The sequence below is a fragment of the Anomaloglossus baeobatrachus genome, chromosome 4, assembly GCF_048569485.1.
Source record: "Anomaloglossus baeobatrachus isolate aAnoBae1 chromosome 4, aAnoBae1.hap1, whole genome shotgun sequence".
NCBI classification, from domain to species: Eukaryota; Metazoa; Chordata; class Amphibia; order Anura; family Aromobatidae; genus Anomaloglossus; species Anomaloglossus baeobatrachus.
Window position 1 is genome coordinate 568,007,282 of NC_134356.1, and position 24,481 is coordinate 568,031,762.

The window sequence follows — 24,481 nt, forward strand, 5'->3', positions numbered from 1 at the left end:
GTATGAGAAAAAGAGTCATGTAATGAAAATTTACTGTACTGACAATAGAGGCATCTTCTGTAAATATTATTAAAGACATTAAGGTTATGTTCACACATTGCTTTTTTTGCTTCTTTTTTTATGCTGTAAAATCTGCTTTCTTGGCAGTAAAAAAGCTGTTTCTAAAAAGCATATTTGACTTGGTCCGAGGAAAAAAAACTGACATATGCTCAGCCCTATAGAATAACATTGGTCCGACTGTGATGTGATGTTTTGTTGGAATGCACGCCGACCGAAAATAAAAGGTTGTGTGACCGTAGCCTTTAGGCGGGAAAACACCAGATTTGTTTATTACTTTTCTTATTTAATTTTAAATTTGTAAAAGAGGGAGGTGATTCAAACTTTTATATATTTTTTTAGATTTTTAAAAACATTTTTCTTTTAACTTCTTCAGGGGCTTGAACTTGTGATAGTCTGACCGCTTGCTCTATATATTCCAATAACACAGAATTGAAGAATATAATGACTATGACATTCGCCTCGGAAGCCCCGCTGTGGGTATTCTGCCGGGCATGGTGCGGGCATAGTTTCTAGGCCAGCTTTATAGACACGTACCTTATATTATTATTATTATTATTATTATTATTATTTATTATTATTAAAGAGCCATTTATTCCATGGGGCTTTACATGTAAAAAGAGTATATATAAAAACAAGTATAACAATCATTAACAATACAAGGCACAGACTGGTACAAGAGGAGAGAGGACCCTGCCCGCGAGGGCTCACAGTCTACAGGCCATACTGTTAAATCGAGATGGAGTTAAAAGGTTTTCCCATAATCTTATAATAAAAACTTCTCTGTACTTTATAAGATTGGTGATAAGTGGTTGTTGGGGATCTGATAGCTGGAATGAAGGTTCCCGAGACCCTTTTGTGACTGACGTGACGACTCCGCTCACTGTCCATGGTGGAAGCAGTTGGGTGCTGTAGTCCGATCTGATACTTCTCGACAGCCCTTTGGATGGGTGAGTTTTGATTATGTGAAAATCTTTTAATGAAAAAAAAAAAGCAAACTAAGCAAGTTAGGCTATGTGTGCACGTGGCTTTTTATGTGCTTCTTTTCTGCCCATAAAAAAACAGAAAAAGTGCGCATTTTTTATCGCGTTTACGTGGTTTTTCCTGCTTTTTTTTAGTCATGGTAATTGCGGGGGTTCCTGCGCTGTACCACCACGTTCACTGCCAGATCTCCGGCTGATGTTACAGCCGGGACCCAGCTCTCACTGCCCGGAGTGTTGCCCGGTAGTTTAACCCCCTGAATAATGCAATTGCAGCATTCATGGGGCAGGGAGAGGAATCGCTTACCTCTGCCTAGCGATCGGGTCACTGTAATGCGATTTCGGGGACTCGATCACTGTATTGGTAACCCTGGGTAATCACCATCATGACCCCAGGTTACTGAGCTATGGAGAGCCTCACACACCATGCTGCGCTATAATCTCCTTTATGCCTAAAACACACGTCCTTGAAAACCACGCACTTGTAAAACGGGCCGTTTTTCGGGTCCGCTTTCCGTTTTTTAGGTCAGTTTTTATGGTATGTGTGGCCTGCGTGTGTATCCCGTATGCTATAGCCGTATGTGCGTGTGGAATGTCCGTGTGTGCGTGAGTGAAATAACTGACATGTGTGTGTGTTGTCCGTGTGAAATGTACGTGTGTGATGCAAAATGTCGTTACTACATGTCGGAAGACAGAGTAGCGGGATGAGAATGAACTCGGGTGAACTTCACCCGACTTCATTATCATGCTGCGGCTCTGTCTGTGCCGTGTACTGATTAGCGGTCACCTGTGAAGGATTCACCGGTGACCGCTAATCCCCCGAGTGACTGAAGTGTACCCCCCTCTCTCATACTTACCGATCCCTGATCACCGGCGCTGCACGGCGTTCACACTGCTCCGGCGGCTTTTTCTAATTTGAAAAAGCCGGCCGCTCATTAAACAATCTCGTATTCCCTGCTTTCTCCCCCCACCGGCGCCTATGATTGGTTGCAGTGAGACACGCCCCCACGCTGAGTGACAGGTGTCTCACTGCACCCAATCACAGCAGCCGGTGGGCGTGTCACTATGGAGTATAGAAATAAATAAATAATTTAAAAAAACGGCGTGCGGTCCCCCCCCATTTTAATACCAGCCAGATAAAGCCATACGGCTGAAGGCTGGTATTCTCAGGATGGGGAGCTCCACGTTATGGGGAGCCCCCCAGCCTAACAATATCAGTCAGCAGCCGCCCAGAATTGCCGCATACATTATATGCGACAGTTCTGGGACTGTACCCGGCTCTTCCCGATTTGCCCTGGTGCGTTGGCAAATCGGGGTAATAAGGAGTTATTGGCAGCCCATAGCTGCCAATAAGTCCTAGATTAATCATGTCAGGCGTCTCCCCGAGATACCTTCCATGATTAATCTGTAAGTGACAGTTAAAAAACACACACACCTGAAAAAATAATTTATTAGAAATAAAAAACACTAACAAAGTCCCTCATCACCAATTTATTAACCCCAACAAAGCCCTCCATGTCCGGCGTAATCCACGGACCTCCAGCGTCGCATCCAGCTCTGCTGCATGCAGGTGACAGGAGCAGCAGAATACACCGCCGCTCCTGTCAGCTCCACGCAGCAACTGAGGTGAGTAGCGCGATCAGCTGAGCTGTCACTGAGGTTACCCGCGGCCACCGCTGGATCCAGCGGTGGCCGTGAGTTACCTGACTGACAGCAGCTGATTGCGATACTCACCTCATTTGTTGCGTGGAGCTGACAGGAGCAGCGGTGTATTCTGCAGCTCCTGTCACCTGCATGCAGCAGAGCTGGATGCGACGCTGGAGGTCCATGGATTACGCCGGACATGGAGGGCTTTGTCGGGGTTAATAAATTGGTGATGAGGGACTTTGTTAGTGTTTTTTATTTCTAATAAATTATTTTTTCGGGTGTGTGTGTGTTTTTTAACTGTCATTTACAGATCAATCATGGAAGGTATCTCGGGGAGACGCCTGACATGATTAATCTAGGACTTATTGGCAGCTAAGGGCTGCCAATAACTCCTTATTACCCCGATTTGCCAACGCACCAGGGCAAATCGGGAAGAGCCGGGTACAGCCCCAGAACTGTCACATATAATGTATGCAGCAATTCTGGGCGGCTGCTGACTGATATTGTTAGGCTGGGGGGCTCCCCATAACGTGGAGCTCCCCATCCTGAGAATACCAGCCTTCAGCCGTATGGCTTTATCTGGCTGGTATTAAAATGGGGGAGGGACCGCACGTCGTTTTTTTTAATTATTTATTTATTTATTTTACTGCACAGTATAGACACGCCCACCGGCTGCTGTGATTGGGTGCAGTAACACAGCTGTCACTCAGCGTGATGGGCGTGTGTGACTGCAACCAATCACAGGCGCCGGTGGGCGGGTAAAGCAGGGAATACGAGATTGATTAATGGGCGGCCGGCTTTTTCAAAATAGTAAAAGCCGCCGGAGTTTTTATAACAGTCGTGCAGCGCCGCGCCGGAGATCGGGGAACGGTAAGTATGAGAGAGGGGGGGAACTGACTGACAGACAGCGAGAGGGACAGATAATACAGAGAGACCGACCGACGGACTGAGGGAGAGAACGACACAGAAAAAGAAAAAAGACCGACATCACATGAAAAAAGCACAAAACGTACAGGGAGCAAACAGAGATGCGTCCGTGTCACTCGGATGTGCGCACAGACCCATTGACTTTCATTGGGTCCGTGCTGCGTGTTGCGTGCAGAAAACGGACATACTTCCGTGCAAAACGCACACAGGTACGGATCACGGACACGGACAAACGGACATGCATCAAAAACGCACGTGGAGCTTTTATCATACAATAACATTGGTGCACGTTTGGCCGTGTCTCCAGTATACACGGAAACGGACCAAACACGCACGTGTTTCACGGATGTGTGTTTCAGGCCTAAGTGATAAAGTATAGCAGTGGATTATAGAAACGCAGAAAAAATGCATAAACAATTGACATGCTGGTTCTTTTTTCAGCAACAAAATCTGCAAGGAAAAAAAGAAGCAACATGTGCACAACAAGTCAGGATTCTCATAGACTTTGCTGGGATGCTTTTTCCCATGCAGTATTGATTAAAATCTGCAAGGAAAAACGCATATAAAAAACGGCAAAATAACACAATGTGTGCACATGGCCTTAAATGGACAAAAAGTTGTAATCGCGATGAATGGATTCAACAAATATCTGTGTGATTATTTCGTTGTGAATAAACGAGCGGAAGTTAATAGGATTACGTGTAGGCACGGGCCAAAGCTTCAGTCACCATCTTGTGGAGGCGCCATCTGTCAGCCACAATGATCGCTCTGCTTAGCCAGTTATGAAGATGATTTCCATCACTCAGGCCAGACCGATGTATGTGACCGGCATGACGAAAAATATCACCAGACCTGAGCAAATCCAAATACACCCAATTTGTTTTTCATTGATTTGCGGATGAATTTGTGATCTTCCAGCCGTTAGGATACACTGCGAAAATTGATCGGATGCATTACTGATTTCCTATCAGGGAATCTAAACAAATCATCTACAAATCAATTCTCCTATTGTATGTTATGGACTAGCAAATTGGCGTATGTGGCAGGTAGATGGGCTCGTCCTTACTGATGACATGATCTTTAGTGTACACATCTAACCATACAACATAAATTGACATTATTATTATTAGCATCGCTAGTCCCTGCCAGCAGCAAATTATCTCCGTGTTCCTTCTGTGAATCACAGATCTGTGGACTCATTCCAACAATAATTGTACAATTTCGTTTTGTACAAAACTCCTGGGGATCACACCTGCATATCAATAGACTGAAAAGTGCCAGATGGGTCCTAGATGAGGTGCGAATCACCTGCTAAATAGAGATGGATCTCGTCTTATAAAGTGATTGCGTGTTACAGTCATATTATCATAACAGTATGATACAGTGGCACAATAGAGAGTTACAATTAAAGGGAATCTGTCACCAGATTTTTGCCACCTAATCTGAGAGCAGCATAATATAAGGGCAGAGATCCTGATTCCAGCGATGTGTCACTTACTGGGCTGCTTAATGTAGTTTTGATAAAATCCCTGATTAATCAGCATTAGATTATCATTACAGGACTACTTGGCATGCTGCAAGGTAGTCCAGCATATTCATCAGTTCTGTATAACTGCTAGATCTGCAGCAGAGAAAACATTGATTTTATCAAAATGACAATAAACATTTCAGTAAGTGACACATCACTGGAATCAGGGTCTCTGTCTCTACATTAGGCCCCTGTCACATGTCAATGATTCCGGTACATATGATGCCCGTTTTCATATGACATACAGAGACCCATTTAAATCAATGGGTCTGCGCACACATCAGTGATTTCTCACTGACCGTGTTTCCAGGTGGTGCACACGTGTGTTTGTGTGTTCCGCACAGAGACAAGTCCTTTTTTTTTCCAACAGCACTGATGTCACACAGATCACACAGTGGTGTAATCCATGTGACATGTTACTGGAGAAAACACGTGTTTTAGAAATAAAATGATTTTCTATACTCACCTGTCTCCAGCGCTGCTGTTTTCGGCACTGCTGTCACTTGCTTCCAGGACCACTCATTATGTTCATTGCATATTCACTGCGCTGTGGACCCGGAAGCAGCAGCGCCAGACACAGCAGCACCACTGACAGCAGCGCCAGGGACAGGTGAGTATAAAGTTCTTGTTCTCCGTGTGATATCCGTGATGACATGCATGTGCCAAAATCACGGCACACAGAGGGCTATACGCACCTTCAATAAGTTTGTGAAAAACGTGTGTGTTTTCCACAGACGTATGAAAGGGACCTTATGCTGCTCTCAGATGGGGTAGCAAAAACCTGGTGACAGATTCCCTTTAAGTAACGTAAGAAGTGAGGAAGCACCGCTGTGACCAAACTCGGATTGGCCCACAGGTGGACAGGTAAATTCCCTGGTGGGCCTCTCTGGAGGAGTTATAAGAATAGTAGTTTGCACAATACACTTGATTCACTAACTGTCGACAATGGCAGCACCTCATTATTTATTTATCAAACTGCCCAATTTATTACATACTAAATTAGTGATAATGTAATATATGTAAGCAGCTGAACAGTGGGCCCCCAAACTCAATGATACTAGTGGGCTGTTATCACCCCAGTCCGACACTGCCTGCGACTATCACCACATGCAAGAATCAGATCAGGATGACAATGACATCTCGCAAATAATACCAATGCGGTTTAGCCCATTGCATCTATGTGTTGGCAGATGGTGCGGGCAGGGAATGTTTGTGTAGACTGAGACCAGTACAGCCGGTCCCGGCTCCCGAGACTCACGCAGCACGGTGGCATTTGAACTCCGTGGGCCGATCTGGATGTTTTTCTGCAGTTGCAGCATTTTCAGAGCCAGCAGCTGAGCTTAGCAAATAAACATGAGTGTCCTGCTCTTCGGACTTGTTAAGATTTAAGAGGAGGGGTGCAGGCTCTTTACAAGAACTAATGAGGCCGCAGTCATGGGGGGAACATAGGCTCTGAAGGCTCATTTATTTTTAAAGTGCAGGAGAAAAATATATACTAGAGCTTGCAATCTAAAATGTAATTAACCAGCGCCAGACACGAGATGGCAACCAAGGCCACGAGGTTTTCTCCCATTCCTCTCCTTTATTTCGAGAACACAATGCATTATTTGTTTTAATCTGAGACATTTCGGATTCGGCTGATCTGCTACAATATCGCGGCATGGTCTGAGATGTAATATATCACTATAGCTCAGGTGCCTGAATCACAGCTCTGTTGGGGGTAAATTTGTCAAAGTTTACCAACAGGGGTGTATAATTAGAGATTTCAAGCCCCAATCTCACCAATTTAAACCCACCCCAGGGGAGCCATGGATTACAAAGTTATAAAGCCCGCATAGGTTAATTATCAAACCTCTTATCTCTTAAATGAAACCTGCAGAAAAAAAAAAAGATGTAAGGAAATAAGCTAGTTATGAAAAAAAAAAAGCGAAAAATCAGCTCAAAGGCAAGTAAATCCGAAGAATACCGTCTGTCATAGAACAAAATATACAAGAAGATACTTAGACATAAATAATAGAAAAGAATCAGACGCTGAGTATTACAGAAATCTGGAATAATCGGAAAATATCAGATAACATCTTAAGAAGGGAGATTTTTGTCTGAGCAGTTTATAGAATGGCTATGATAAGCCGCAATATATAGAATACAATATAAACACAATAAGCATTTTCTCAGCTTAGGAATAGCAGCCATTGTGCTTTATATGTGGATAATAGGTGAGGAGGGAGAGAAATGGAAGGTCAGATGTGCAAGAAATTATCCGGGCTATTAGGAAAAAAGTACAGAAGGTGGAAGGAAATGGAACGTGACCCTTAGATCCGTCTTACTGTGTATCCTGGAGCACAGAGACATCTTCCTGTCATCCCGTCACAGTCAGCGCCATTGTAGCAGGCGCACAGCTGTTGGCAGCCTTCCCCATAAAAGCCGGGCCGGCAGGGTTCTTCACAGTACAAGCCGCTCCAACCTGCCCTGCAGGTGCACTCCCCAGACAGTGGGTGGCATCTGGGAGAAAACAGAGACTCGTCAGTACCGAGCTGTGGGGCGCGCGGAGAACTAATTAAAACAATACATCGAGGTGTCAGCGGCCGGCAACACTGGGACCCCGCTCCCTGCAATTCATTCACCCGCAGTAACCCTGCAATTCATTCATCGACTGAAGCCCAGCTCCTTGGGGGGGAAAAATCTATTATTTAAATGTACAGAGAAAGTGAGGGATTATTTTTGCAAACAGGAGCTGAGCCACAAAAAAAACAAGCACTAAGAAATTTAGGGAAATCTGGATGCGAACGTGTCCTGTTCAAAGGAAAACACAAAATCAACTCAATTGGAAAAATAATGAAAATGAAGAAAGCAAAAAATAATTCACAGGACGAAAAAACACCCGAAACAAGAGCTCACATCTGCCATTCCTGCTGGCGGAAACCTGATAATAAATTTCCACTTTCACCAGTGAATTCAATTTACCAATAGACTTTACAACCGGCGTTTGCCAATATAATTATTCATTAGAGAAGGGGTTTCCTACAGTCGTTAGTGATTTATATTTTAGGTGCACGGTTTTCTCAGAAGTGGAATGAAGAGGCTTGTGCTGGCCCGTCACAGCCAGATCGAGGGAACATTAGTGTCTTCTCCATTTAGAAGGGACAGACACATATTCATTAAATTAATACTGTGGAACAACACTACTTACCAGTAGTGATGAGCGGGCACCACCATGCTCATGTGCTCGGGACTCTTAGCAAGACGTTGGATGCTCGGATGGGCGCAACTCAAGTTTCCAAAAATATCAGGGAGATCTTCCGGAAAAATGCTCAAGCTCCTCAATAAACTTCCATTGTACTTGAGTACTCAAGTCTTTCCCATCTGAATATCAACTGCTTGTTACAAGTACTGAGCACATGAGCATAGTAGTGCCAGCTTATCACTACTTACAAGTGTTCCTGGCTGTCAGCAGAGGAGGAACGATTGTGGTCGCAGGGGTCGCCACTGCGACTAGGCCCGGGTGTTCAGGTGGCCCGAGGACCTCAGCCAGTGGCAGACCGCCAATGGCGCAGGGCACGCTACCGCTATGGGGCCCGGTGCCACCGGGGTCCCCCAAGGATCGCACTTTCAATTGTATCGGCATCGCAGATACAAATGACAGCAATGATGAAAGAGTGAGCAGTGCGCTACCTCTCTCATCATTCTTCCACTGTGTCTGCGCTCGGACAGCTCAGAACAGCGGAGCATGATGATGTCACTACTGAGTGCATGCTGTGCTGAGATGTGCAGAGCGGCAGAACTGTGAACACGCTGAGGAGACCAAAGTAACGGGGGAATGAGGAGGAGTGACTATATAATTAATCATGGTGACCAGACGACTATGGGGCTGCATTAAACGAGATCAGAGTTGTATTCTACTACATGGAGGCTGCATAATGGTATATGGGGGCTGCATAATACTATATAGGGGCACCTAATACTATATGGAGGCTACATAATATTATATGGGGGGGCTACATAATACTATATAGAGGAATATGGTGTGCATTAAAGTATATGGAAGACTATAAGGGTGCATTATAGTATATGAAGGAATATGGGGATGCATTAAACTATATGGAGATATGGAGGACTCTGGGGAGTGTATTATAATATATGGAGAACTATGGGGAGTGTATAATATGTGGAGGACTATTGGGAGTATATTATATGATATGAAGGACCATGGCACCCAAATGCATCTCAAGGCTCTGGCCAACTGGTCCAGGAAGCCATTATCTATCCCCCATGAGATGGCTGGATTGTCATTGTAAATAAGCACTTGTACCTTGCCCCTCCCCCCATCTCATTGTAGATTGTAAGCTCTCACGAGCAGGGTTGCCTTTTTTTTCCCTTTAAATATTGTATCTTCTATAATTGTTACTTGTTTGTATATGTTTATGTTTATGTATATGAGCCTCCTAAATTGTAAAGCGCTGCGGAATATGTTGGCGCTATAGAAATAAAGATTATTATTATTATATGGGGGGATGCATTATAATATATCAATAACTATGGGAACTGCATTATAATATATGTAGGACTATGGTGAATGTATTATAATATGTGGAGGACTATGGGGGATGCATTATAATATATGGAGGACTATAGGGAGTGTATTATAATATGTGGAGGACTATGGGGAGTGTATTATAATATGTGGAGGACTATGGGGGATGCATTATAATATATGGAGGACTATAGGGAGTGTATTATAATATGTGGAGGACTATGGGGAGTGTATTATAATATGTGGAGGACTATGGGGAGTGTATTATATAATATGAAGGACTACGGGTAACTATTGGGGGTGCAGTATAATAAATGGAGGACTATGGGAACTGCATTATAATATAGGGACGACTATGGGGCATGTATTATAATATGTGAATATGTGGAGGATTATGGGGGATGCATAATAATATATGAAGGACTATGGGGAGTGTATTATAATATGTGGAGGTCTATCGGGAGTACATTATAATATGTGGAGGACTATGGGTAGTGTATTATATGATATGAAGGACTATGGGGGATGCATTATAATATATGAATAACTATTGGGGGTGCATTATAATATATGAATAACTATTGGGGGTGCATTATAATATATGAATAACTATTGGGGGTGCATTATAATATATGGAGGACTATGGTGAATGTATTATAATATGTTGAGGACTATGAGGGATGCATTATAATATATAGAGGACTATGGGAAGTGTATTATAATATAGGAGAACTATGGAGAGTGTATTATAATATATGGAGGACTATGAGATGCATTATAATATTGAATATTATATCAGGATATCAGAGTATGGGAAAGCTGGGTGCTAAAGGAAAGAGCCAAGTGACAGCGTAATTATCCTGTACCCTGAGTGGGGCGAGGGTGGGGACAGGGGCCAAGGTTCGAATTTTGCCGGGGCCCATCGAACTCTAATTACGCCACTAACTGTCAGGGCAATGGCACCAATGATCCAATTCAAATGATCCCTGAGGAAGATGCGGTGGGCGGCAATTTGACTGAGGATTCTCCCTTCCACCTCCCCAGTAACCAGTATTATACTTATTTTTTTCCATTATATCTTCTCCTGACTGCTGAATATTTTTACTTGGGCCACGATTCATTAAGAATGACATTGTGGATGCCAGCCTTACAGAGATCGACACTTACCAAATTTAGTTATTGGGTTTTCCATAAATGCCTAAGGATAATGCCCCTAAAGATCCCCATATACCTTTTCTGTCAGCCTTAATGCTGTTTTATGCCTTTTTGCTTCTCTCCCTGTGCCCTGGCATCAGCTCTGTGGTCACAGTCAGCACTTCCTCTTCAGGATCCTCTCTTCCCTTCTGACTACATTTCCCATCACCCTTTGAGCTGGGCTGCAAGTCAGCAGTGAGCGCAGACCTGTATCTGCTTAAAGGGATCCAAACATAAGGATTTTCGTATATAAGGTAAAGCCAGTGCAGTACTGGCACTATCAGGCACAGGCTGTACATACCATTAGTGGGCACCTCGGATGTTAAGGCTACTTTCACACATCCGGTTTTTGCTCTGCGGCACAATACGGCGTTCTGCAGAAAAACCGCAACCGTTTTTTTTTACGCCGGTTGCGGTTTTTTTTTGCATAGACTTACATTAGTGCCGTATTGTGCCGCAGGGGCTTGCGTTCGGTCCGGTTTTTGCCGCATGCGGCAGATTTAGCCGATGTCACGGCCGGATAGAACGTTCCCTGCAACGTTTTTTGCTCCGGCAAAAAAAAACCGCATCGCGCCGCATCCGGCCGCTGCGGCGCATTTTTCAATGCATGCCTGTGGACGCCGGATGCGGCACGATGCGGAAAAAACTGCATCCGGTCGCTGCATGCGGTTTTTTCCACTGCGCATGCTCAGTAGCGTGCCGCAACCGGAAAAAAACGGACGGGCCGCATGTAAAAACTTATGCAAAGGATGCGGTGTTTTCGCCGCATCCGTTGCATAGGTTTCACAGCCGGATTGAGCCGCAGTGCTTAAACCGGATGTGTGAAAGTAGCTAGCCTTAGGCTGTGAAATCCAAGTTTATAAAGTTTGAAAATTCATCATGTTTTTGATTGACGTGTGCACCTCTCCAGATAATATCTGGGCGGCTTATGCACATGATTCCCGCCCCCCCCCCCTTTCCCCGCCGCCTGTTCCTCCCTCTCTTTGGCTGTATGCAAATTTCTCTCTTCAGTTACACGGCGTCGGAGTTGGCGCCTGCGCATAGCGCTTATCTCCGCCGCCATGTTTTTGAAGCCCGCATTACCCAGTTTTGTGTCTGAGAGGGCGGCGCATGCACCCTCGCTTCTTCAGATCTCGCACGCTCCCGCGGTCACAACAGGACTGGAGAACAGCTGATCTTACCGATTAGCTGCAGCATACAATATCGTAGCAGACGTCTGCTGCAGCTAATCGGTAAGATCAACTGTTCTCCAGTCCTGTTGTGACACCGCGCGCGCTCCTGCTGTCACAACGAGATCTGAAGAAGCGAGGGCGCATGCGCCACCCTCTCAGACACAAAACTGGGTAGTGCGGGCTTCAAAAACATGGTGCCGGAGATAAGCGCTATGCGCAGGCGCCAACTTCGACGCCATGTAACTGAAGAGAGAAATTTGCATACAGACCGAGAGAGGGAGGAACGGGGGGGGGGGGGAATCATGTGCATAAACCGCCCGGATATTATCTGGAGAAATGCACACATCAATCAAAAAGATGGATGGATGAATTTTAAAACTTCATAAACTTGGATTTCACAGCCTAAACATCCGAGCTGCCCACTAATGGTATGTACAGCCTGTGCCTGACAGTGCCAGTACTGCACTGGCTTTACCTTATATACCAAAATCCTGATGTTTGGTTCCCTTTAAATCCCTCCGCTCCTCCCACAGCATCGCCATAATGTCCTGTCCAAGACACGGCTGCAGACAAGTCACTGATACAGTGCATGGAAGTTACACAACGCACCAGAATACCAGCCTTGGCCCTCACTGAGAATCATCATGTCCAACTTTAATAGGATGGATAGATATGGAGAAGGATATGTATGAATGTATATTTATAACAGAGGGAATACAGTAGTGTGTGTCCAAATATATGCTGTGTTGTAAATCTAAAGTTACAAGGGAGATCCCTGGAGGGAGATATGTGCAGGGAGATGGGAGAGCTGTGTCTGCAGCTGTATGCACAGAAGCAGTGAGTCCTGCTGAATAGGTCCCCCCCACCCACATAGTATGAAAGTCACATGGCTCTGAGGTCACATCTGAATTCACTGCTAGGAAGAAAGCCAGGGAGAATTTAATGTGCCATGACAGTAGTGATGGCCAGCCCGGATTTTTTTGGTGATCTGGATGACTTGGCTCTGGTGAGGATCCTGAGGTGAACACACATTTAGATACATTTAACGCAGTGGAAATCCTGCCCACCCGCGACCAAAACCCTGCCTATCTATAGCCAGCCAATGAAAATACTGTGCTGGGTTTCAGCCGCCAAACACAAGTCGTTTTACCCCCAGTAAGAGCCATTCAGAGACTTTAGTGGCTCCACTGCGGAGCTGACTCCCATCGTTCATAGCAGGGAGCCAGCTCTTTGTATCGGGCCATTCATAAATGACCGATCTCTACATAACAGGAAGCAGGAGATTCTCAGCCAAAGATCATTTGACCAGGAGAGCAGCTCAGATTACAGGAGGATTCGGGAAAGCAAGATATTTTCAAAACAGTTTACCTATGATGGTTAGTTCACTTAGTTCACATGGGAGGGACTTATGAAGTAGTGGCCAACCCCTTTAATGATCTGGACCGCTGGAGTAAAGTGTGCCTAAATCATTAAGAGCCATGCTGCTTAATGAATTTGCCAAACCTTACAAGTTGTGCTGCCAATCTGTGCCACCGCCAGGAATGCTACTTCAGTCAGACACCTTCCTGAATCAAGGCCATGGTCTTTTTTTCATATTTAAGAGGGGGTTTTCCAATTTTACAAACCCTTGTCCCCTGGCTATAGTTTGTTTTAAAGAACGCTCATTATTATCGCATCCATTAGATGCGACAATCCTGGAACTTTACCTGGCTCATCCCAATTTCCCTGGGGTAATTAGGGGTTAATGACAGCTCACAGCTGTCACCACTGGCAAGGTCTAACAGTTTCTGGCATGGTCTAACAGGCTTGCTATAGCAACATTCGGGCCCCTGCAATGATGATGACGATTGGACGAGAGAAGGAGCACACTTCCCTTTTACAGCGTCCTAAATGTTGCGATCGATATCAATCGCAGCAGTTGGGGGGTTAAACAGTCGGGGCGGTGCAGGTACTGCTCTTGGCTGTGAAAGCTTTTTCCCGCCTGTCACTTAATCCAAGTTCCTGGCGGCAAATGCGCGGGCACAGCTCCATGATGTACTTATACATAAAAGCTTGGTAAACCTTGCCCGTCCATGACGTATGGGTATATTAAAGGTTGTGATGGGGTTATTATGTGGCGCCCCTGACCTGGTCAGGCACCACTGAGTACTGCACCCATGCTGGGTCAGTACAACACAGGTAATCCAGAAGGCTAACCGGTGTGTGGTTACACAGGCGGATAGTAACTAGGTCTCCCACATTGACCTTTGAAGGGACCCCTAGGGAATCCAGGAGGGGGCGTGGCCTCCATCTCCACTCAAGGGGTGTGGTAGAGAGCCTGGTTGCTAAGTTGCAGAGGCAGGCACAGAGAGGAGGGAGTAGTGCGCCAGTCAGTCAGTGAAGCTCAGGGAGAGAAGCAGTCACAAGGAGGAAACCTGGAGGCTGTCACTAGTCAGACACCACAGGTGCAGTGGTTACTGACAGAGGAGAATGGTCACCTGGTAGTGCCGCCCGAAATCCACCTAAGGCCGGAGTGCAGAGAGGTGGCTGGGTACGGGGACTGCCAGGCGAGGACCAGGCCCGCACGGGGTTACAGGTCCCCAGAGCAGGGACCCATTCAGTTGGCCTGCTCAACCTAGAGGTGGGGGTACTTCATACCCTCCACCACAACACCACAGAGTCCGCAGCCACGTAGCAACGAGAGGGCCCATAGATCACAAGAGGTAAGCAGCCGGAGTGACCTGGTCCAGGCAACAAGCAAATGGGCCGAAAAAGGGGAGAACAGGCAGAAGCAACTTCCCTGGGTGACCCCGTAGGACTACAAGTCTGGGTCACCACAAAAACAAGATGGCTAGGAAGGCGAGTCAGCAGCCACCCCCTAAGTCAGCCTGAAGGAGCCTGGTTCCCCTCTTGGAACATCACAGCATCGCCCGGGTTACTCACCCCTGCCACCTGAAGTGAGTAAAAACCCTGAAAGACATTCCTGCTGTGCGTGTGAGTTCTTCTACGACCTGTGGTACTACCCACCTTCACTGGACCCTGGGTCCAGCCTCACTCTCGGGACGCTACCACATCTAACTGCGCCTACCATCGGCCCGAGGGGTCCCTTAAACTGCAGTGGCGGTAGCCCTGACCGCAATACCAAGAGTGGCGTCACGAATCCTATAGAACTGAACCTACCTGTGACCAGAAGGACCCAGGATGCGCCGTCCCTGAAGACCCTGAGACGACCTGAAGGTAACGGGGCACTGGGCGGCACAATTACACTAGGTAATTTTCTGATAACACAATCCCGTTAAGTAGTAGGTTGTACTTTGTTGCAAACTTGTTGATTTGTGAACCTAATCTAATCTGGCCTCACCAGGATGTATATCGTATTTGGGTATTCCTCTTTTTAAACAGTCTATTTAGGTCTCCTTCAGATGTCAGCATTTCACGTACATGTTCAATCCAGTATTTTCTATCTAGCTGTCCACGTGTTCGTGTTTTTTTGCAGACAGATCGGTGAGCAAAACCCCCCAGATATGTCCGTTTTTGATCCGAGTCATGGATAAAACTCGCCAATGTAAGTCTGTGGGCCCCTGAAAACCACAGGTTACAGAAGGATGCAATCTGTGTCCAATACTTGTGTGCTCCGTTTTTAATATTCTAATAAGTAGGTGAAGTTTTACCATTTGTTTTAAAGCATGTGAGAAAACTACTCATAAAACACTGATGGAAGAATCTTAAAAGCTGACCAAACACTGATAAAAATCATTCTGAATTTTTTGCGTGTAAGAAAAATCACTGACGACTAAATGAGGCTTTAGTCACATCAGATTGACATGCATTCCTTACATCTCCAGAGGTTTACCTCTTTCTCCAAGAGGATTGTGCAATATCAATTGTCTTCTACATTTAATGGTTTCAGCAACGAGTTTGGTATAAAGCCTTTCCCTTCCGCACTCTGCTGGATGCTCCGCACACAGATATTTCATTGCAAGGGAGAATTCTATTCTCTGCAGATTGCAGGATACGTACCCACGGGTATTGGTCAAATTACACGGGCAATTCTTGTTACACTTGAGTCCATAGAGTCCTTCAGCGCACACCCGCTCCTCACAGAGGATGCCTTTAAAACCAGGTTCACACAAACAGGCACCATTGATGTGGTAACACTTCGCTCCATTCTGGCAGTCACATCTTTCCGCACACTGGTATCCATAGGTACCAACGGGGCATTCCTCTTGGCACCTGTAGATCATGGAAATTAACAATACATTAGTCTTTCCTTAATAATTGTAAACAATGTAAATTGATCACCTACTGCAACTAAAAATGAAGACAACTCAAGAAACCAAATTATCCCTTAGAATTAATATAACTGTTTCAAACAACCACCAACATGTAGAAAAATATGTTCTTCTGGTGTGTGTGGTCAGGATGGGGGACATATTTACCAGGAAATGGCCCAGGATGAGGGACTTTAGTACAAGATGGGGGATTTTAAAGGGAACCTGTTACCAGATTTGGGGCCTATAAGCTGCGGCCACCACCAGTGGGTTCTTATATACAGCATTCTAACATGCTGTATATAAGAGCCCAGGCCACTGTGTAGAGTGTAAAAATCACTTTATAATACTTACCTAAACGACCGCTGCGGTGGAGTTGGGTCATATGGGCATCTCCGTTCTCCGGTGGCGGCGCCTCCTCTTTTGGCCATCTTTGTCGTCCTTCCTCTGAAGCTGGGGTGCATGACGTGTCCACACGCACTCATTGAGGTCCTGCGCAGGCGCACTTCGATCAAAGTATTGTAGTATGCCTGCGCAGGACCTCAATGCCGGCGAGTGTGTATGATGTAGGACGCGTCATGCACACAGGCTTCAGGAGGAGGACAAAGATGGCAGAAAGAGGAGGCGCAGGCACCGGACAACGGAGATGCCCATATGACCCAACTCCACTGCAGCGACTGTTTCGGCAAGTATTATGAAGTGATTCTTACGTTCTACACAGCGGCCTGGGCTCTTATATACAGCATGTTAGAATGCTGTATATAAGAGCCCACTGGTGGTGGACGCAGCTTATAGGCCCCAAATCTGCTGACAGGTTCCCTTAAATACATAACAAAGGGGGTGGTGTGTGTGTGTCTGTGGGGGGGGGGGGGGTAACAAGTATACCTTTATGGGATTTAGAATGTATACCTTTATTGGATTTAGAATGCTATAATGGCACATACATCTGGCCAACATGTGGGGGTGGTGGGCAAGCCCAAACTTTGCACTGAGGCCCATCGAACTCTAGTAATGCCACTGGGTAACAGGTTCCCTTTAGAAATAACATGGCACAATGTATTCTGGCACAAGCACCGTGTATTTTGGTACATAACAAAGTATATTATGGAACATGGCACCGTGTATTATGGTACATGGCACAATGTTTTATGGCACGATGTATTATGGCTTGATGTGTAATGGCACATGGCACGATCTATTATGGCATAATGTTTTTTTAGTATGGTGTATTATGGCACTGTGCATTATGGCACATGGAAAAATGCATTATAGCACAGCGTATTATGGCTCAATGTTTATGGATCAATGGATTATGGCTTGATGTATAATTGCACATAACATGATCTATTATGGCACAATGTATTATGGCATGATATATAATGACACATGGCAAGGCAACATGTATTATGGCACAAGGAACGATGAACTATGGAACTTCTATTTCAGAAGAATCTCTTTCTTGGACAATCTTTGGCCTGTAATACATGCATGCTTGGATTTAAGAAAGCCTGTTGATTTCACTTTTTGGGGGGGAGAGCTCTACCTAAGACTTTTGGAATGGGGCCCCATGATTTCTACGTATGTCCCTGCCTTTCATAATGGCATCATGGATATAAAATGGGGAGAAATGTGGCCTATATACTTGCATTCATTCTTCTTTCCATGCTACATTATTGGCCAGATCATTCTATCAGAATACAACACTGAATTCAGTATGGACAGCTCAATTTCATGGATGGCTCGGCTACGCTCTCGTCATTTCACGCAATTCCATTAACACAACAGTTCTATCACAAACGTGAACAAGAATCATTTAAATACACACAACTTAACATCAATTAATGACCGTGCGTCAGGATAAAAAAGGTGATGATGATCATAATAAAACATGTGAGCATGTGCCTCCATACATAACGTCAATTACTTATAAGACAGTGTGAACATCTGAATCAATATTTAAACCAAGTGGAAGGAGTGTTAGTAATTTATGTATCCACATGAGTTCCTTCTTATCAAGAAGAAAAGCAATCACCAATCCTCTTGATACAAATAACCCTGCTCATTCCCATATAGGATAATAAACCTTTTAAAGCTTCGCCATGTTCCACCATAAAATTCAAACTGAACTATTAAATCTAACATTATAAAATAAAGGCACCGGTATGTCCACATGCCACAGATTTGTTTAAAAAATGTCTACAATTGTTTCATTCATCAGCAAAAATTAATGTGCTCGCTGCCAAAACAGATGGATGGAACTGATATTCATTTTCTAAAAAACTGTCATATAATAATATTTATTCATTTACATAGTGCTATTAATTCCACAGCGCTTTACGATCCCCATTGGGGCTCACAATCTAAATTCCCTAGCTGTATGTCTTTGGAGTGTGGGAGGAAACCAAAGAACTCGGAGGAAACCCACACAAACACGGGGAGAACATGCAAACTCCTTGCAGATGTTGTCCTTGGTGGGATTTGAACCCAGGATCCCAGCGCTGCAAGACTGCAGTGCTAACCACTGAACCACCGTGCCACCCATATGTGACTGTATCAGGCTATGTACACATTTTACAGGTTTTTTTTTAGTATAATCTTTATTCAAAATTATCCACCATTTTTCTGCTGCAGTGCGTTTGTAAGGACGTTAGCTAGCTAAGTGCTTTGTAAAAAGAAAAACAAGATATAAATCACTTAGGACTCCTGAATCAGTTCTGTGTGCAACCTCTTCCCCCTTTCTACTGCTATCTGTAATATAGAGAGAAGGGAAGGAGAGAACAGAATCCAAATGAATCACAAGTCCTGATTCATTCTGATTTTGTTCTCTCCTTCCCTTCTCTCGATAGCAGGAACGCGGGAGACATCAGCACCACGGAGAGCAGCGCCGGGGACAGCAACGTGGGAGACATTAGCACCATGGACAGCAGTTCCAGAGACAGCAGCGCAGGAGACATCAGCACCATGGACGGCAGCGCCGGGGACAGCAACGCGGGAGACATCAGCACCATGGACAGCAGTGCCAGAGACAGCAGCGCAGGAGACATCAGCACCATGGACGGCAGCGCCGGGGACAGGTGAGTAAAAAGTTCCTGATCTCAGCATGGTGTCACAGATAGCACAAGGAGAACACAAGTGTGCCAAAATCACGGCACTCGGAGGGCCATACACACCTTCAACAGAGTTTGTGAAAAACGTGTGTATTTTCCAAAGACCTGTGAAAGAGGCCTTAGGCCTCTTTCACACGTCTATGAAAATCACCCATGTTTTTCATGGACATGTCAAAGGTGCTATTGCCCTCCATGTGCCGTGTTTATGTTAAACGTGATAACACACGGAGAACGGGAACTTTATGCTCACCTGTCCCTGGTGTTACTGTCCGTGGTGCTGATCTACGGTCTCCGGTCCTACTGACTCCCCGCTGCTGCTGCTTCCAGCCCTTAGTGGAGTGAATATGCGATGAGCATAATGAGCGGGGGTCGGAAGCAAGTGACAGCAGCGGCAGAGACAGCAGAGCTGGAGAAGGTGAGTATAGAAATTCCTTTTAATTCACAGACACGTGTGTTTTCTCCTGTGCGTGTCACACGGATCACATCGGTCGGTCCATGTGTGGTCCGTGTGACACCCGTGATGCCGGAGAAAAACGGACATGTCTACGTGTGAAGCACACGGGCACACATATGCTCCACACAGACACACGGTCCATGGCAAAACACGCACGTGAGTGCAGATTGATTTTAATGGGTCTATCTGTGCCCGTGTCTCCGGCACATGAGGAAATGGACCAAACACGTACCGGAGACACGAACGTGTGAAGGAGGCCTTAGAGATAGCAGTAGAAAGGCGGAAGAGGTTGTACCCAGGACTGCAGTAAATTTGTACATAGTCTGTTTTTGGTGTCCGTCCCAGATACTAATAACAAATAGGAAACCACATAAGGAAAAAATACAGGCGATTCTTTAACTGGGCTGATACATGAAATAAAATGAAGACAACAGCACCCTGGATACACACAGACCTCACATCTAGTGATGGGCGATCCCCCCGATGGTTGGGATCGGGGAGACTCGCCCAATCATTTTGTAAAGATCGAGATCAGGATCGAGGTAACAAGATCTTAAGTCCGATCACCGATCTTGGACTTTACAGTTATGGGATGGGGCGGGGTGTTCTGTAAAATAAAGAATACAGTTAATAATAAACATTGTCATTATACTTACAGGTCCCGCAACGCGACCTGCAGACTCTGTCTCCCAGCGCTTCTGCTTCCGAGTACGATCAACGCTGTTCCGCCCGGTAACCGAAGGACCTTCCATGACATCATAGCATGTGACCAGTCACGTGTGAATGTTGTATTATCTCATAGTCAACAGACTGGTCAAATGACTATGACGTCATGCAAGGTCCTGTAGTGTCAGCATGCTCGTCGGTACTTGGTGCTCGCCCGAGCATCTCAGTACTCTCGGTATACTTGGCGGTATGCTCGGGCACATGCTCGGCTCCCCGTCCCTGCATTTCGGCGCTCTTTACAGAGTCAGCCCACATGCAGGGATTGGCTGCCCCACACTGTAATGCCACAGCCGGTGAATAATGGCGCTGAGAATCAGGTGATCGGAGATGACCATTGCCATATTAACCCGCTCGTTAGGTTACTATGGCAACGGTGGCAGCGGTGACATCACCACTTACCAACCCGCAGTCTTTGCTCACTCATTGAGTGATTAGACTGCATGGGGAGCAGAAGTGTTCTTCCTCCTCCCCGTGAATTCTGATATAGCAGCGCTGCATCGGTTGAAGAAGACAGAAAACCAGGATCGTGGAGTGGTGAGAGGGAGTAATAAAGATGGAGTCAACTTTTGAAGCGTGATCACTGAACAATCAAGCGTTTCATGGCAAACAGCCAACAGGGTCGCAAGAAGCGTGTTGGGCAAAAAAGGCGCAAAGTAACTGCCCATGAAGTGAGGAAAATCAAGCGTGAAGCTGCCAAAATGCCAAGCAAGGTTTTATGGACTGATAAATTGAGAGTGACTCTTGATGGGCCAGATGGATGGGCCAGAGGCTGGATCAGTAAAGGGCAGAGCGCTCCATTCCAACTCAGACGCCAGCAAGGTGGAGGTTGGGTACTGGTATGGGCTGGTATCATCAAAGATTAACTTTTGGGACCTTTTCGGGTTGAGGATGGAGTGAAGCTCAACTCCCAGACCTACTGCCAGTTTCTGGAAGACAACTTCTTCAAGCAGTAGTACAGGAAGAAGTCGGTATTGTTCAAGAAAAACATGATTTTCATGTAGGACAATGCTCCATCACATGCAACCAACTACTCCACAGCGTGGCTGGTCAGTAAAGGTCTAAAAGATGAAAAAATAATGACATGGCCCCCTTGTTCACCTGATCTGAACCCCATAGAGATCCTGTGGTCCCTCATAAAATGTGAGATCTACAGGGAGGGAAAACAGTACACCTCTCGGAACAGTGTCTGGAGGCTGTGGTGGCTGCTGCACGCAATGTTGATCGTAAACAGATCAAGCAACTGACAGAATCTATGGATGGTAGGCTGTTGAGTGTCATCATAAAGAAAGGTGGCTATATTGGTCACTAATTTTTGGGGGTTTTGTTTTTCCATGTCAGAAATGTTTATTTCTAAATGTTGTGCAGTTATATTGGTTTACCTGGTGAAAATAAACACGTGAGATGGGAATATATTTGGTATTTATTAAGTTGCCTAATAATTCTTCACAGTAATAGTTACCTGCACAAACAGATATCCTCCTAAGATAGCGAAATCTAAAAAGAACCCACTCCAGCTTCCAAAAATATTAAGCTTTGATATTTATGAGTGTTTTGGGTTGATTGAGAACATAGATGTTGATCAATAATAAATAAAAAATCCTCAAAAATACAACTTGCCTAATGATTCTGCACATGGTGTATATACACAGCTCTGGCAAAAATTAAGAGACCACTGCAAAATTTTTAGTTTTTCTGATTTTTCTCTTTATATTTTTGAGTAAAATGTAAATTTTTCTTTTATTCTATAAACTACTGACAACATATCTCTGAATTTCCAAGCAATACATTTAGTATTTATTTTATGAAAATATTAGTTTATAGAATAAAAAAGCAATTTACATTTTACTCAAAAATATACCAATAAAGAGAAAAATTGAAAATTTTGCAATGGTCTCTTAATTTTGGCCAGAGCTGTCATGGGCCGTCAGCCTCAACCCCATTTGCCTGGCTTTACCTTAGCTGGCAATCAAAATGCAGGGAAGACCATTATTTTTTTTTTATTTAAAAAAATAATTAAAAAAAATGCGTGGGCTCCCGATGTACCTTGATCGCCAGTCAGGTAAAGCCAGGCAGCTGAGGGCTGGAATTCTTTTTGTTTCTTTGTATTTTCCTGTGTGGGAACCTATAAAATATTTTCAAGCACTGGGATTCTATATTATTTTGATGGTGTAAAGTCAAACATGGTCATCTTATTTCTATATTTGTTTGTATATTGTTCTGTATTTTTTCTCCACTCCCCTTGTGTGGGGTATCAGGCATATTGTTGCCACCTTTAGCTTAAAATTTTGAAGGAGTTGCCAACTCATTGTATATTGATGGCCTATCCTTTAGGATAGCACATCAATGTCTGATCAGCCGGGGTCTGACACCCGGCACTCCCACTTTGCACAGTGCCCCGGTGGCAGCAGGCGGACAGAAATGCTAGTTCCAGAGCTGCTCTTCTGATAGCGGCCACAACCGGTTACTGCAGATCCACCCTTTATTGATTTAAATAGGAGGTGGATGTGGAGAACCCGGCCACAGCCACTATCAGATGATGGAGAAGCTCTGGAACTGACCATTTCTGGCCGCCTGTTACCACCGCCAGCACTGAGAACAACTGGTGGTGGGGGTGCCGGTTGTCGGACCCCAGCCGATCCGACATTGAAGACCTATCTTAAAGATGGGCCATCTATGTAAAAGTAGTGGACAACCCCTTTAATAAATAACGTTTGAAACATAATATATACTATATAGCAGAGGACTCAAACATGCAGCCCGTGGGCCACATGCAGCTCCTGAGTCTGCTTGTTGTGACACGCAGACCCTGTGACGATCGCAGCTCTATGCCCGAGAACCAGGCGCCGGCAGGAGTCTGCTACCATTGAATCCATTTGCGGTGCCGCACAGAGGAGCTACCTGCATAATACCAATGGCTGCTGCCCGCCAATCAGATGCAAGGAAGTGATGTTGCTGTATGGCATCACCTCCTTGCATCTGATTGGCCGGCAGTAACCATTAGTATAACACAGACAGCTCCTCTGCATGGCACCACAAATGATTCCTGCCAGCGCAGGTCCAAGGGCATAGAGCTGCGATCATCACGGGCCGCAACAAGCAGGTAGAGGCTCATGATCAGGACCTACTAAGTCCTGGACTTGGCGGGTTCTGACCTGCGGGGCCACAAGTCTCCTCCTTCTGAGACCGCAGCTGCCCTTGCCCGCAATCAGTTTTCGGGGTGCTGCGGTTTCCTCGCTGTGTTCTCCCTAGGGAGGGCATGCGACTCCGCAGCATAAATTCACATGCTGAGGCCTCTGCAAGCCGCACCGCAGGTCAGTTTTCACTGCTGACCGCTCAAGAACAATGGGCATGGGATTTTTAGAAGTCCCATCCACTCTGCTTGTACTGTACATCGCAGCGTTTTGGACGCAGCTGAAACATGCTGCATTCAAAACGCTGCAAACACTGATCGTGGGCACACAGGGAACGGAGGAAAGGTAAGGAGAATTTTTTTTTTCCCTATTACTAAAGGATGGCCACAATACCACAAGGATGAGCATAGTACTGCAGGACACAATACTGCATGATACAATACTACAAGGATGGGCATAATATTGCAGGGCACAATACTATAAGGATGGGCACAATACTACAAGGATAGGCACAATACTACAAGGATGGGTACAATACTCCAGGGCACAATACTACAAAGATGAGCACAACACTACAAGGATGGACACAATACTGCAGGGCACAATATTACAAGAACGGAAACAATACTGCATGACACAAAATTAAAAGGATGGGCACAATACTGCAGGGCACAATACAGCATGAGCACAATATTACAAGGATGGACACAATACTACTGGGCACAATACTACAAGGATGGGCACAATACTATTGGGCACAATACCACAAGGGTGGGT

General features: G+C 45.3%; 1 protein-coding gene across 5 annotated transcripts in view; it reads right to left on the minus strand.

Annotated features, from left to right (window-relative positions):
- The window catches only part of MEGF11 (multiple EGF like domains 11), a 789,316-nt gene that overhangs the window by 216,483 nt on the left and 548,352 nt on the right, over window positions 1-24,481 (minus strand). For all 5 annotated transcript variants that reach the window (XM_075346053.1, XM_075346052.1, XM_075346050.1 and 2 more), the window contains exons 9-10: window positions 16,036-16,248; window positions 7,467-7,641 (exon numbers count right to left, since the gene is read on the minus strand). In XM_075346053.1, the coding sequence (XP_075202168.1) occupies window positions 7,467-7,641; window positions 16,036-16,248 (388 nt within the window). The remainder of the gene's footprint in view (window positions 1-7,466; window positions 7,642-16,035; window positions 16,249-24,481) is intronic.